The 13,007-nt window shown below is 42.2% G+C and overlaps 2 protein-coding genes across 2 annotated transcripts in view; both read right to left on the minus strand.

Moving 5' to 3' along the window:
• LOC122890444 (protocadherin alpha-C2) overlaps positions 1 to 12,477 on the minus strand; it is a 113,675-nt gene extending 101,198 nt beyond the window's left edge. The window contains exon 1 of the mRNA XM_044226083.1: positions 9,978 to 12,477. Within this exon, the coding sequence (XP_044082018.1) occupies positions 9,978 to 12,371 (2,394 nt within the window). The 5' untranslated portion in view covers positions 12,372 to 12,477. The remainder of the gene's footprint in view (positions 1 to 9,977) is intronic.
• Positions 1 to 13,007, minus strand: part of LOC122890468 (protocadherin alpha-12-like) — a 91,652-nt gene that overhangs the window by 71,026 nt on the left and 7,619 nt on the right.

The raw sequence follows: 13,007 nt of genomic DNA on the forward strand, positions 1-13,007 counted from the left end.
AACTAGAGCGTATCATGCTTAGCAAAATAAGTCAAGCGGAGAAAGACAACTATCATATGATCTCCCTGATATAAGGAAGTGGTGATGCAACATGGGGGCTTAAGTGGGTAGGAGAAGAATCAATGAAACAAGATGGGATTGGGAGGGAGACAAACCATAAGTGACTCTTAATCTCACAAAACAAACTGAGGGTTGCTGGGGGGAGAGGGGTTGGGAGAAGGGGGGTGGGATTATGGACATTGAGGAGGGTATGTGCTTTGGTGAGTGCTGTGAAGTGTGTAAACCTGGCGATTCACAGACCTGTACCCCTGGTGATAAAAATATATGTTTATAAAAAATAAAAAATTTTTTAAAAACCATCAATTATATTTTATTTTTTTATTATTTTTTTTAATTCTCAGATCACAATGCTTTGGAACTGGAGCTCAATCACAAGGAAAAGTTCAGAAGGAACTCAAACACCTGGAAGCTAAAGACCACCTTGCTTAAGAATGCTTGGATCAACCAGGAGATCAAAGAAGAACTGAAACAATTCATGGAAACCAATGAGAATGAACACTTCTGTCCAAAACCTATGGGATACAGCAAAGGCGGTCCTAAGGGGGAAATATATAGCCATCCAAGCCTCCCTCAAAAAAATTGAAAAATCCAGATTACACCAGCTGTCTCTACACCTTAAAGAACTGGAGAATCAACAACAAATCAAACCAACTCCACACATAAGAAGGGAAATCAAGATTAGAGCTGAGATCAATGAGGTAGAAACCAGAGATACAGTAGAACATATCAATGAAACTAGAAGCGGGTTTTTTGAAAGAATCAATAAGATCAATAAACCATTGGCCACAGTAATCCAAAAGAAAAGAGAGAAAGCCCAAATTCATAAAATTATGAATGAAAAGGGAGAGATTACAACTAACACCAAGGAAGTAGAAACAATCATCAGAAGTTATTATCAACAGTTTTATGCCAATAAGCTTAGCAACCTAGATGAAATGGATGCATTCCTGGAAAACTATAAACTACCAAAATTGAACCAGGAAGAAATCGACAACCTGAATAGACGGATATCTAATAACGAGATTGAAGCAGTGATCAAAAACCTCCCAAAAAACAAGAGCTCAGGACCTGACGGATTCCCTGGGGAATTCTACCAAACTTTTAAAGAAGAAATAACACCTATTCTCCTGAAGCTGTTTCAAAAAATTGAAGCAGAAGGAAAACTTCCAGACTCTATGATGCCAGCATTACCCTGATCCCCAAACCAGGCAAAGACCACACCAAAAAGGAGAATTTCAGACCAATATCACTGATGAATATGGATGCTAAGATTCTCAAAAAGACCCTAGCCAACAGGATGCAACAGCACATTAAAAAGATTATTCACCATGATCAGGTGGGATTCATCCCTGGGCTACAAGGATGGTTCAACATTCGCAAATCAATCAATGTGATACAACAAATTAATATGAGAAGAGAGAAGAACCACATGGTCCTCTCAATTGATGCAGAAAAAGCATTTGACAAAATCCAGCATCCGTTCCTGATTAAAACACTTCAAAATATAGGGATAGAGGGAACATTCCTGAACCTCATCAAATCTATCTATGAAAGACCCACAGCAAATATCATCCTCAATGGGAAAAATCTTGCAGCCATCAATTATAGTTTATACACTAACTATTGTAAAAATGAACCAATAAAAAATGCAATGAAAAATCTATTTAAAAATGTTTTTTAAAAAGGGGGTGCCTGGATGGCTCAGTGGGTTGAAGCCTCTGCCTTCAGCTCAGGTCATGATCCCAGGGTCCTGGAATTGAGCCCCATGTAGGGCTCTCTGCTCAGCAGGGAGCCTGCTTCCCTTCCTCTCACTCTGCCTGACTCTCAGCCTACTTGTGATCTCATCAAATAAACAAATAAAATCTTTTTTTAAAAAAAAGGAAAATATTAAGGAATAAATTTAGCAAAAGAAATATAAAATGTGTACTCTGGAAACTCCAAAACAATGTTTAAAGGAATTAAAGAGGGGTCACCTGAGTGGCTCAGTTGGTTAAGCGTCTGTCTTCAGCTCATGTCGTGATCCCAGGGTCCTGGGATCCAAGCCCTTTGGGCTCCCTGCTCTGTAAGAAGTCTGCTATTCCCTCTCCCTCTGCTGCACTCCCTGCTTATTCTCTCTCTGTGTGTCAAATAAACAAGTAAAATCTTTAAAAATAAGTAATCAATTAATTAAATTAAAAAGAAGGGAATTAAAAAACATCTAAATGGGGAAAATCCCATGTTCATGGATCAGAAGACTTTATACTGTTAAAATGGAAATACTGTCCAAATGGATCTACAACATACTCCCTATCAAAAGTAAGCTGGTTTCCTTGCAGAAACTGACAAACCGATCCTAAAATTCATATGGAAATGCAGGTCACCCAGAAGAGCCAAGAAAATCTTGAGAAAAAGAACAAAGTTGGAGAACAAATAATTTCTAAAACTTGCCTCAAAAGTATAATAACGAAGAGAGTGTGGTACTGGGATAAGGACAGACATATAAACCAATGGAATAGAAATGGGAATCCAGAAATGAACTCCCACATTTATTGATCAACTGATTTTCTTTTCTTTCTTCTTTTTAAAGATTTCATTTTTAAGTAATTTCTACACCCAACATGGGGCTCAAACTCACAACCTAGAGATCAAGAGTCTTGTGCCCTACTGACAGGAAGGCATTCCTCGATCAACTGAATTCCAACAACGGTTCCCCAACATTTCAACAGGGAAAGAATAGTTCTTTTCAATAAACGGTGCCAGGATAACTGGATATCCACTTGCAAAAGAATTAAGGTAGACCACTACCTCACACCATCTACAAAAATTAACTCAGAGTGTATCAAAATGATGCCAGCAAAATAACGGAATAAGAATTCCCAGCCCTTATTCTCCCACAAAAATACAATTAGCAACAATATACCGACCAAAATTCCTTTATGAGGATTCCAGAGTCCAGTTACAAAGCTGGAGTACTCCCAGGTGAACACAAGGCTGAAATAGCTATGCTGAAACAAGTACAAAGAATAAATTTTACTTGGCTCACATCAGCCCTGCACCCACGTTGACCCACCTCAGCACCAAGAAAGAATACCCTGGCTTGCTACTGGCCCTTCCAGAGGAAAGAAAAGAGCACTGCATGTTTCCAATGTAACAACTTCTCAGAAGCCTGCCTTAAAGGCCTAATTTCTATATTGCCCCAATCAGAGAACTGATCACAATGGCATAGTTTGGATGCCTGAAGGCTATGGAGAACAAAAGAAAATACCAAGGGGACGAAGGAGGGAGAAAAGTGAGGATGTGTCCAGACTTTTGGGATTTTGGAAAGCTGCCTAAGAAACTGGTATCTGTTTTATCTGACTCGGGTTGCTGACAGGAAACCAGCATACCCTGGATGCCTAGTGATCACTGAGAACAAAGGACAACTACTGCCATAGAACATAGAAAACTAAAATGCTGCAGATAGACACTAGAGGGAGCAACAAAGAGCATTTTAAATTACCAGGTTCCAAAAAAAAAAATCTCCAGTCAAAAGGAGCGCTATAGGAAAGAAACTGGGGGTTGCTGGAGGGGAGAGGGTGGGGGGATAGGGTAACTGGATAATGGGCCTTAAGGAGGACACGTGATGTAATGAGCACTGGGTATTTTATGCAACTGAGGAATCACTAAATTCTATTCGTGTAATAATGCACTATATGTTAACTAAATTGAATTTAAAATTTTTTAAAGATTTATTTATTTAACAGACAGAGATCACAAGTAGGAAGAGAGGCAGGCAGAGAGAGAGGGGAAAGAAGGGTCCCTGATGAGCAGAGAGCCCGATGAGGGGGATGCGGGGCTCGATCCCAGGACACTGAGAACATCACCTGAGCCAAAGGCAGAGGTTTAACCCACTGAGCCACCCAGGCGCCCCTGAATTTAAATTTTAAAAATTTTTTTCAAGGAGCTAAAAGAAAAATATGTGAAAAGGAATGAAGAAAACGTATGGGGTATACAGGACTTATGGGACAACTTTATTTTAAAAATTTTTTTTTAAAATCTACATGTTTATTTGACAGAGAAAGAGAGAGCGCACAAGCAGGGAGAAGCAGGGTCTCCACTGAGCATGGAGCCTGATATGGGGCTTGATCCCAGGATCCTGGGATCATGAGCTGAGCTGAAGACAGATGCTTAACTAACTGAACCACCCATGGGTCCTGGAGATACCTTTAAAAGAAATTATCACTGGAATCTCAGAAGAAGAGAGAAAGGGGTAGAAAGCTTATTTAAGGAAATAATGAGAGAGAACTTCTCTGACATGGGGAAAGATTTGGAAATCCAAGTTCATGAAGCTAATAGGTTCACCCCAAAATGTCACTCCAAAACAATCTTATCTATGACAAATTATAATAAAACTATATAAAATTAAAGGCAAAGAGAATTTTAAGAGCAACAAGAGAGAACAATTTCTCTCTTATAAGTGAACCCCCAGTAGGCTATCACCAGAAACACTGCACACCAGGAGAGAATGGGGTGATGTAATTCAAAGTCCTGAAATAAAAATAAACCACTGACCAAGAAAACATTATGCAGCAAAGTTATCCTTCAGAAATGAAAGTGAGATAAAGACTTTCCCAAATAAGCAAAAGCTTGGGGAGTTCATCGCCATTAGACCTGCCTTACAAGAAATGCTGAAAGGAGTTCTTCAAACTGAAATGAAACGATGATAACTAGTAACATGAAAACATATGAACACATACCATATGCTGGTAAAAGTAAGTATAGAGTCAGATTAACAATACCCAATATTGTAATATAGTGCTGTGATAACCACCATTCTTTAAGGGTTAAAGAACAAATATATTTAAAATAGAAATAGTTATAATTTTGTTAATGGATACACCCTATAAAAAGACACAAATTATGACAATAGAAACATAAAATGGGGAGGAGTAAAAGAGTAGAGTTTTGCATGTGATGAAAGCCAACTTACTGGGGTGCCTAGGTGGCTTAGTTGGTTAAGTGTCTGCATTCAGCTGAGGTCATGATCTCAATGTCCTGGGATCGTGCCCCGTATCAGGCCCCCAGCTTGACAAGGAATCTGCTTCTCACTCTCCCTCTGCCCCTCACACTGCTTATGCTCACTTTCTCTCAAATAAATAAATAAAATCTTTATAAAAAAGCCAAGTTGTTGTCAGCTTAAAATAGGCTTATGTCTATAAAATGCTTCAATTAAAGTACAGGTAACCATAAAAAACTATAGTAGACACAAAATAAAGAAAAGGAAATCAAAGATATACACAAGATAAAGAAAAGGAAATCAATTCGCAAAGGAAGATAGCAAGACAGGGGGAAAAAAGGAACAGAGATACTATAAAACAGCCAGAAAACAATGGACATAGTAAGTCCTTACCTATTATTATTTTTTCTAGAAAAATTTTTTAAATATTTTATTTATTTATCAGATAGAGATCACAAGTAGGCAGAGAGGCAGGCAGAGAGAGAGGGGGAAGCAAGCTCCCTGATGAGCAGAGAACCCAATGCAGAGCTTGATCCCAGGATACTGGGTCACGACCTCAGCCGAAGGCAGAGGCTTTAACCCACTGAGCCACCCAAGCGCCCAGTTACCTATTATTATTTTAAATGAAAATGAATTAAATTCTCCAATCAAAGGCATAGCTGAATGGATTAAAAACAAGATCCAACTATATGCCGCCTCCAGCAGTTTCAAGGGACACACACAGGTTTAAAATGAAGAGAAGGCAAAAGATATTCCATGCAAATGGAAACAAAAAGAGAGAGTGGGAATAGCTATACTTGTATTGGATAAAACTGACTTTAAGTAAAAAACTGTAACAGGAAACAAAGAAGGTCTTCATATGGTGAGAAAGGGGTCAAAGTCATCAAGAGGATGTAACAATTTTTATGCATCTACCCAACATCAGAACACAGAAATATATAAAGCAAATAATAGCGTATCTGAAGGGAGTAATAGACATTAGGAATAACAGGGGACTTCAAACCCCAGTTTCATCAGTGGATACATCAGCCAGACAGATAATAAATAAGAAAACACTGAACTTTATCTCTACTTTAGACCAAATGGACCTAGCAGACAAGTACAGAACATACCCACCAACTTCAGCAGAATACACATTCTTCTCAAGCACACATGGAACATTATCCAGGATATATCATGTGCTAGGTCACAAAATAAGTCTCAGCAAACTTTAAAAGACTCAAATCATATAGAGTAGATTTTCTGACCACAATCATATGAAACTAGAAGTTGATAACTGGAGGAAAACTAGACAATTCACAAATACGTGGAAATTAAATAACACACTCCTTTAAAAAAAATAATAACACACTCCTAAAAAACTGCAGGCCAAAGATGAAATCAAAGGGAAATAATATTTTGAAACAAATCAAAATGAAAACACAATGTACCAAAACTTATAGGATGCTGCAAAAGCAGGGCTAAGAGGGAAATTTATAGCAATAAATAACTACATTAAAAGAAATTATTTTGGGGCACCTGGTGACACAGTCAGTTGTATCAGACTCTTGATTTCCACTCAGGTCATGATCTCAGGGTCGTGAGATGGAAAAGGCTCTGTGCTGAGCGGAGTCTGTTTAAGATTCTTGCTGCCCTTCCCCCCAGCTCTCCCCTGCTCTCCTTCTCTTGCTCTAAAATAAATAAATCTTAAAAAAGAAAAAGAAAAGGGGGCACCTGGGTAGTTCAGTCAGTTAAGTGTCTGTATTTCACTCAGGTTGTGACCCCAAGGTTCTGGAATGGACCCCCACATTGGGCAACCTGACCAGTGGGGAGTCTGCTTCTCCATCTCCCTTTGTCCCTCCTCCCTGCTTATGCATGCTCTCTCTCTTTCTCTCTCAAGTAAATAAATGAAACTTTTTAAAAAAGGAAGAAAGAAAATGAAAAACTTTGTCACTTATGTGGAACCTAAAAAAAACCTAAAAGATACAGAGAACACATTGGTGTTTGCCATTTGCAGTGGATGGGAGTAGGCAAGTGGTTGAAGTTGGGCAAAAGTACAAACATCTGATTATAAAATAAATAATACACAGAATAGTTACTATTTCTAATAATACTGAATTGCATATTTGAAGGTCACTAAAAGAGTAGATCTGAAAAGTTCTCATTACAAGAAAAAAATTCTATAACAATGTACGGTAATAAGTATTAACTAGACTTATTGTGGTGATCATTTCCCAATATATACAAATGTCAAATAATTACATTGTATATCTGAAATGAATATAATGCTATATGTCAATTATACTTCAATTTTTCAAAAAAACTTAAATTAGAAATAAATGTTTACTAATTATTGGATGATCCATATAAAAATTAAATCTTCCTAAAAAAATTAACATCTTCCTAACTAAACATGGAGACTGTAAAATCCATAAAAGAGAAATAAACATATTTTAATATAGAAATACGAAAAACATTTTTATCTGGCAAAGTATACTATAAACAAATCAACATAAATTGTATAGAGGAAAAAATATTTGTGAAATAGGTAGAAGATAACAGTTAATATCTACATTTTACAAAGAACTTTCCCAAACTGAAAAACAACAAAAAAACCTTTTCAAGTTTTTTTTTTTTAAAGATTATTTATTTATTTATTTGACAGACAGAGATCACAAGTAGGCAGAGAGGCAGGCAGAAAGAGAGGGAGGAAGCAGGCTCCCTGCTGAGCAGAGAGCCCGATGCGGGGCTCGATCCCAGGACCCTGAGATCATGACCTGAGCCGAAGGCAGAGGCTTTAACCCATTGAGCCACCCAGGCGCCCCCCTTTTCAAGTTTTTAATGAACAAGTAATTTACTTGGCAAATCAAAGAGAACCAAATACAAATGACAATATGCTCAAATTCACTGGTGTTATGTGAAATTAAAATTAAAGTAACAATGAGATATAAAACCATGACTGATTTTAGAGACAAGAAAGGGTGCTCATAACTTGTTGGCGGCAATTAAAAGTACTTGAACAGTACTCTAGCAACACATTCTAAAATTAAAATTATTAATACACTTTGATGCGTCCATTCCACATCTGAAAGTGAATTTCACAGAAGTAAAAGCACCAATATTTTACAAATATGTAAATAATAGTACAGCATGGCTTATGGGGGCTAAAGAACACTTGAAATGCGGGGTTCATCAACAGGTAAATAACTGAATATATCAGTGATTCACTCCGCATTACGGGGAACTAGACAGCTATTAAAAATAACAGATTTGTAGGGATTTCCAAAGACATTGGTGACTAAAAAGTATAAAGTGCATTATCTGTCCTAATAAACTTTCTAAAACAAATAACAAAAAAAATCTAAAAGACGTACACCTGTGTGGAGCAATTAAGTGATTGCAAATAAATATGTGCAAAGAAAATCACAAGCTTCCTTTGTACTGGATACCTGACAGGAATGGTGAGATGACGAGAAGGAAATGAGGAGGACCAAATCAAAGAAGATTTCTTTTTTCTAAGAAACAAAAATGAACTGGGGCACCTGGGTGGCTCAGTCAGCTGGGTGTCTGTCTTTGCTCCTTCATGATCCCAGGGCCCTGCGATGGAGCCCTTCATTTGGTTCCTTGTTTGGGGGTGGGGGGTGCCTCTCCCTTTCCCTCTGTGCTCTCTCTCTCTCTCTCAAGTAAATAAATAAAGTGTTTTTTAAAATGAACCTTTAGGGGCACCTGAGTGGCTCAGCGGGTTAATGCCTCTGCTTTCAGCTCAGGTCATGATCTCAGGGTCCTGAGATCGATCCCCACATCAACCTCGATGCTCAGCAGGGAGCCTGCTTCCCCCCCACCTCTGCCTGCCTCTCTGCCTCCTTGTGATTTGTCTGTCAAATAAATAAATAAAATCTTTATAAATAAATAAATAAATAAATAAAATGAACTTTTAAAGGCCATTTTTTGTAATAAAAGGTTATGAGGTCTTTAAAATAAAACACATGGGGCACCTGGGTGGCTCAGTGGACTAAGCCTTTGTCTTCAGCTCAGGTCTTGATCTCAGGGTCCTCAGATGGAGAGCCCACAGGCTCTCTACCCAGTGGGGAGCCTGCTTCCCCCCCTCTCTCTGCCTGCCTCTCTGTCTACTTGTGATCTCACTCTCTGTCAAAAAAATAAATAAAATATTTTAAAAAATAAATAAAACACATATGTGGTATATCAATAAAATTTTAAAATAAAGACATTCATTTGAAATTTTTTAAATTTTTTAATGTTTTAATCACGGGCACCCATGTGGCTCTGTTGGTTGGGCGGCTGCCTTCAGCTCAGGTCATGATTCTAGGGTCCTGGGATGGGGCCACATCCGGCTCGCTGCTCAGCAGGGAGCCTGCTTATCACTCTGCCCCTCTCCCTGCTGCTCTGCTTACTTGTGCTCTCTCTCTAGCTCTCTGTCAAATAAATAAATAAAATTTTTTTTAAAAATTCTAATTAGCCTTATTAAAACAAACCTTTCAGAACGCTCAAGTATTCATAATGTATGGTTTCCTGTAAATGTGCACATAGGAAATAAATACTTACAAACTGTTACTAAGAAAAACCTTAAAAATTATTAGCATTACGGGTAATTTATTGTGGCTTTTACTTAACTATTTCAACACGGCGCCAGGGGTGGGAAGCAGAAAGAGGGAGAGAGAATCTTTAAGCAGGCTCAACGCCTAGAGATAGCCCCACCTGAGGCTCAATCTCCCGACCCTGAGATCAGAACCTGAGCGGAAATGGAGCTCGAAGCTTAACCAACTGAGTCACCCAGGAGCCCCAATCTGAACAATAACTCAATCCATAATGTCAATAATACTCATTAAATACCATGACGACAAGCAAAATTAAAGAATAATGTTACAACTGAGAATGAAGAACCTTAAACGATAAAGCTGTGAGTTAGGCTAAAAGAGTAAGGCAGTTTTTAATACGAACTCACCTCTTTCAAATGTTCTATGTCTGGTTCTATTTCACCGGTTCCCTCCGTAGAACTCAGACCAGGCGGAAGACTGGGACTGAAGGCCATGAGGTCGGTCTTGGGCGCGCCCTCCCCAGAGCACACCCTCTGCCGCCTCTGCTGCGAGTACGACCAGCTCCCCACCGCGCTGGAGCACACGAGCGTGGGCTTCCCAGGCCCGCACGCGCCCTCCCTGGGCGGAGCCGAGCACCGCAGCGCCGTGTACAGCAGCAGCGTGAGCACCAGCAGGCTGGACACCGCGCAGATGGCGACGATCAGGTACACGTTGACGTCCACCAGCGCCGTCTCGGCGCCAGCGGCGCCCGCCAACACCCGCGACGACGCCTTTGGCGCCTGGCCGCTCTCCACCAGCGACAGCAGCACGGTGGCCGTGGCCGTCAGCGCCGGCTCGCCGTGGTCCTTGACCAGCACCAGCAGGCGCTGGCGCGGCGGGTCCGCCTCGTCCAGGGGGCGCGTCGTGCTGATCTCGCCCGTGTACAGCGCCACGCGGAACGGGCTGCGCGCGCCCCCCGCCGCCGGCTGCAGCTCGAACGACAGCCACGCGTTGTAGCCGGAATCCGCGTCCACCGCGCGCACCTTCGCCACCACGTGGCCCGCGCCCACCGACCGCGACACCAGCTCGCTCAGCGCGCCGCCCCCGCCGCCCGCGCCGGGCCGCGGCAGCAGCGCGGGCGCGTTGTCGTTCTCGTCCAGCACGAACACCTGCAGCGTCACGTTGCTGCCCAGCGGAGGCACGCCCGCGTCGCGCGCGCTCACTTGGAACTGCAGCAGCTCCAGCTCCTCGTGGTCCAGCGGCTGCAGCGCGTACACCTTGCCGCTCTCCGCGTGCACCGACACGTAGCTCGACAGCGCGCGCTCGCCCACGCGCCGCTCCACCAGCGAGTAGGACACCCGCGCGTTCTCCTGCGCGTCCGCGTCCCGCGCCGACACCGTGAAGATGTGGCAGCCGGGCGGGTTGTTCTCCTTCACGAACACCGTGTACTCGGGCTGCGCGAACGCCGGCGCGTTGTCGTTCACGTCCGCCACTTCCACGGACACGCTGGCGGTGGCGGAGAGCGGAGGCGATCCTCCGTCCCTTGCGGTCACCACCAGCTCATAGTTCGACACGCTCTCGCGATCCAAGACGCTGTCCAGCACCAATGAATAGTAGTTCTTGAAGGTGGACACCAGCTTGAAGGGGACATGGGGTGTTAGTGAGCAGGTCACCTGCCCGTTGGCACCAGAGTCACGGTCAGACACGCTGATCAGGGCGATGACGGTGCCCACCTGAGCATCCTCTCGCACCGGAAGTGACAGAGAAGTTATGGTAATTTCTGGGGTATTATCATTTATATCTAGTATTTCCACGAAAACGGTACAGTGACCTGCCATTGGAATATTCCCCTTGTCTGTTGCTTCCACCGATATTTCATACAACTTCTTTTCTTCGAAATCTAGTTTACCTCTTGTTCTAATTTCCCCACTGTTGGGGTTTATAATAAATGCATATAACACCGCAGGCGATACAGGCCTTCTAAATGAGTAGATTATGTCTCCATTCGTACCATCATCAAAATCTGTGGCATTCAGCTTGATCACTAATGTTCCATTAAATGCGTTCTCTAATACTGTCACTTTATAAATATACTGGTCAAATACTGGGGCATTGTCGTTCACATCCAGAATTGTAATCAGCAACTGAACTGTGCCGGTCAGCTCCGGTTTACCCCCATCAGTGGCTGTCAATACTAAGTTATGCTCCTGAATTTGCTCTCTGTCCAATGATTTCCTCAATACAAGTGACAGCGAAGACGTCTGTTCACGATCGTTCTGTGTGTCCAAAGCGAAGTACTCGTTGGGATCCACTCGGTAGGTCAAGGCCGAGTTTACTCCAATATCTGCATCGGATGCGCCATCTAGTGGAAACCGAGTTTCTGGGGGTCTAGATTCTGCAATGATTATTCTTTTATTACTTTCAGGGAACACAGGCGGATTGTCATTAATATCCTTCACCTCCACCTCCACATGGAAAACCTGCAACGGCTTGTTCACGATCACCTCCAGGTGGATGCTGCACTCTGCGCTCCGCCCGCACAGCTCCTCCCGATCGATCCGAGAATTCACAAACAAAATGCCATTCTGCAGATTTACCTCCAGAAGGTCCCCGTGGCCTTTGGACGCCACCCGGAACAGGCGTGGCACCAGCTCCGCCAGCTCCAGTCCCAAATCCTGGGCGATGCGGCCCACAAAGGTGCCGTGTTTGGCCTCTTCCAGGACTGAGTAGTGAACCTGGCCGCTCCCCGTCTTCCAGGCTGCGAGGAGCAGAAGCAACAGCAGCAGACTCGGGATTCCTGGGCCTCCTCGCCAGAACAGCATGGTACACTCAAAAGGATTCAAAGGTAATCTGAAGTATAAGTTATACCTTACCGCAAACTGACTCGCGGGCTTCTGAGGGGGAGGATTCAACTGAGGTTTTCCACTATCTGCCAAATTTTCTGCAGGAAGGAGGAAGCAGAGGCACGTTCTTCTGGAAATGTTCTCAGTGAAGAGCGACACCATGTGCATGAAGGTGTAACTGTAGAAATGATTAGGTCTTCACATTTTTCATTGACGCAGAGGGTTTTGTTTTGTTTTGTTCTATTTTGTTTTGTTTTCATTTCATGAGATTTTTCACTGCAAATACGTAATCGAAGATTAAATGTCTTTCTTTCCAGAAACAGTAAGTCGCTATATTTTGCCCTGTATAGGATGCTAGATGAGAATTGTTTGAATTCAGTTTTTCCACAAATATATTTTGCAAGTGTAAAACTTTCATGCAGAACTTTTTTAAAAGACTTTATCTTTAAGTAATCTCTCCACCCAATGTGGGGCTTGAACTCACAACCCTGAGATCAAGAGTCACATGCTCTGCTGAAGGAGCCAGCCAGGATCTCCCATGCAGAATTTTGAAGGAGGAATATTTGGTATTCACTTTTGGAAACCAGTCTCCAGTTCTGCCTAACTTTGGTGGTT

This window comes from Neovison vison, chromosome 1 (genome assembly GCF_020171115.1).
Source record: "Neovison vison isolate M4711 chromosome 1, ASM_NN_V1, whole genome shotgun sequence".
Classification (NCBI taxonomy): domain Eukaryota; kingdom Metazoa; phylum Chordata; class Mammalia; order Carnivora; family Mustelidae; genus Neogale; species Neogale vison.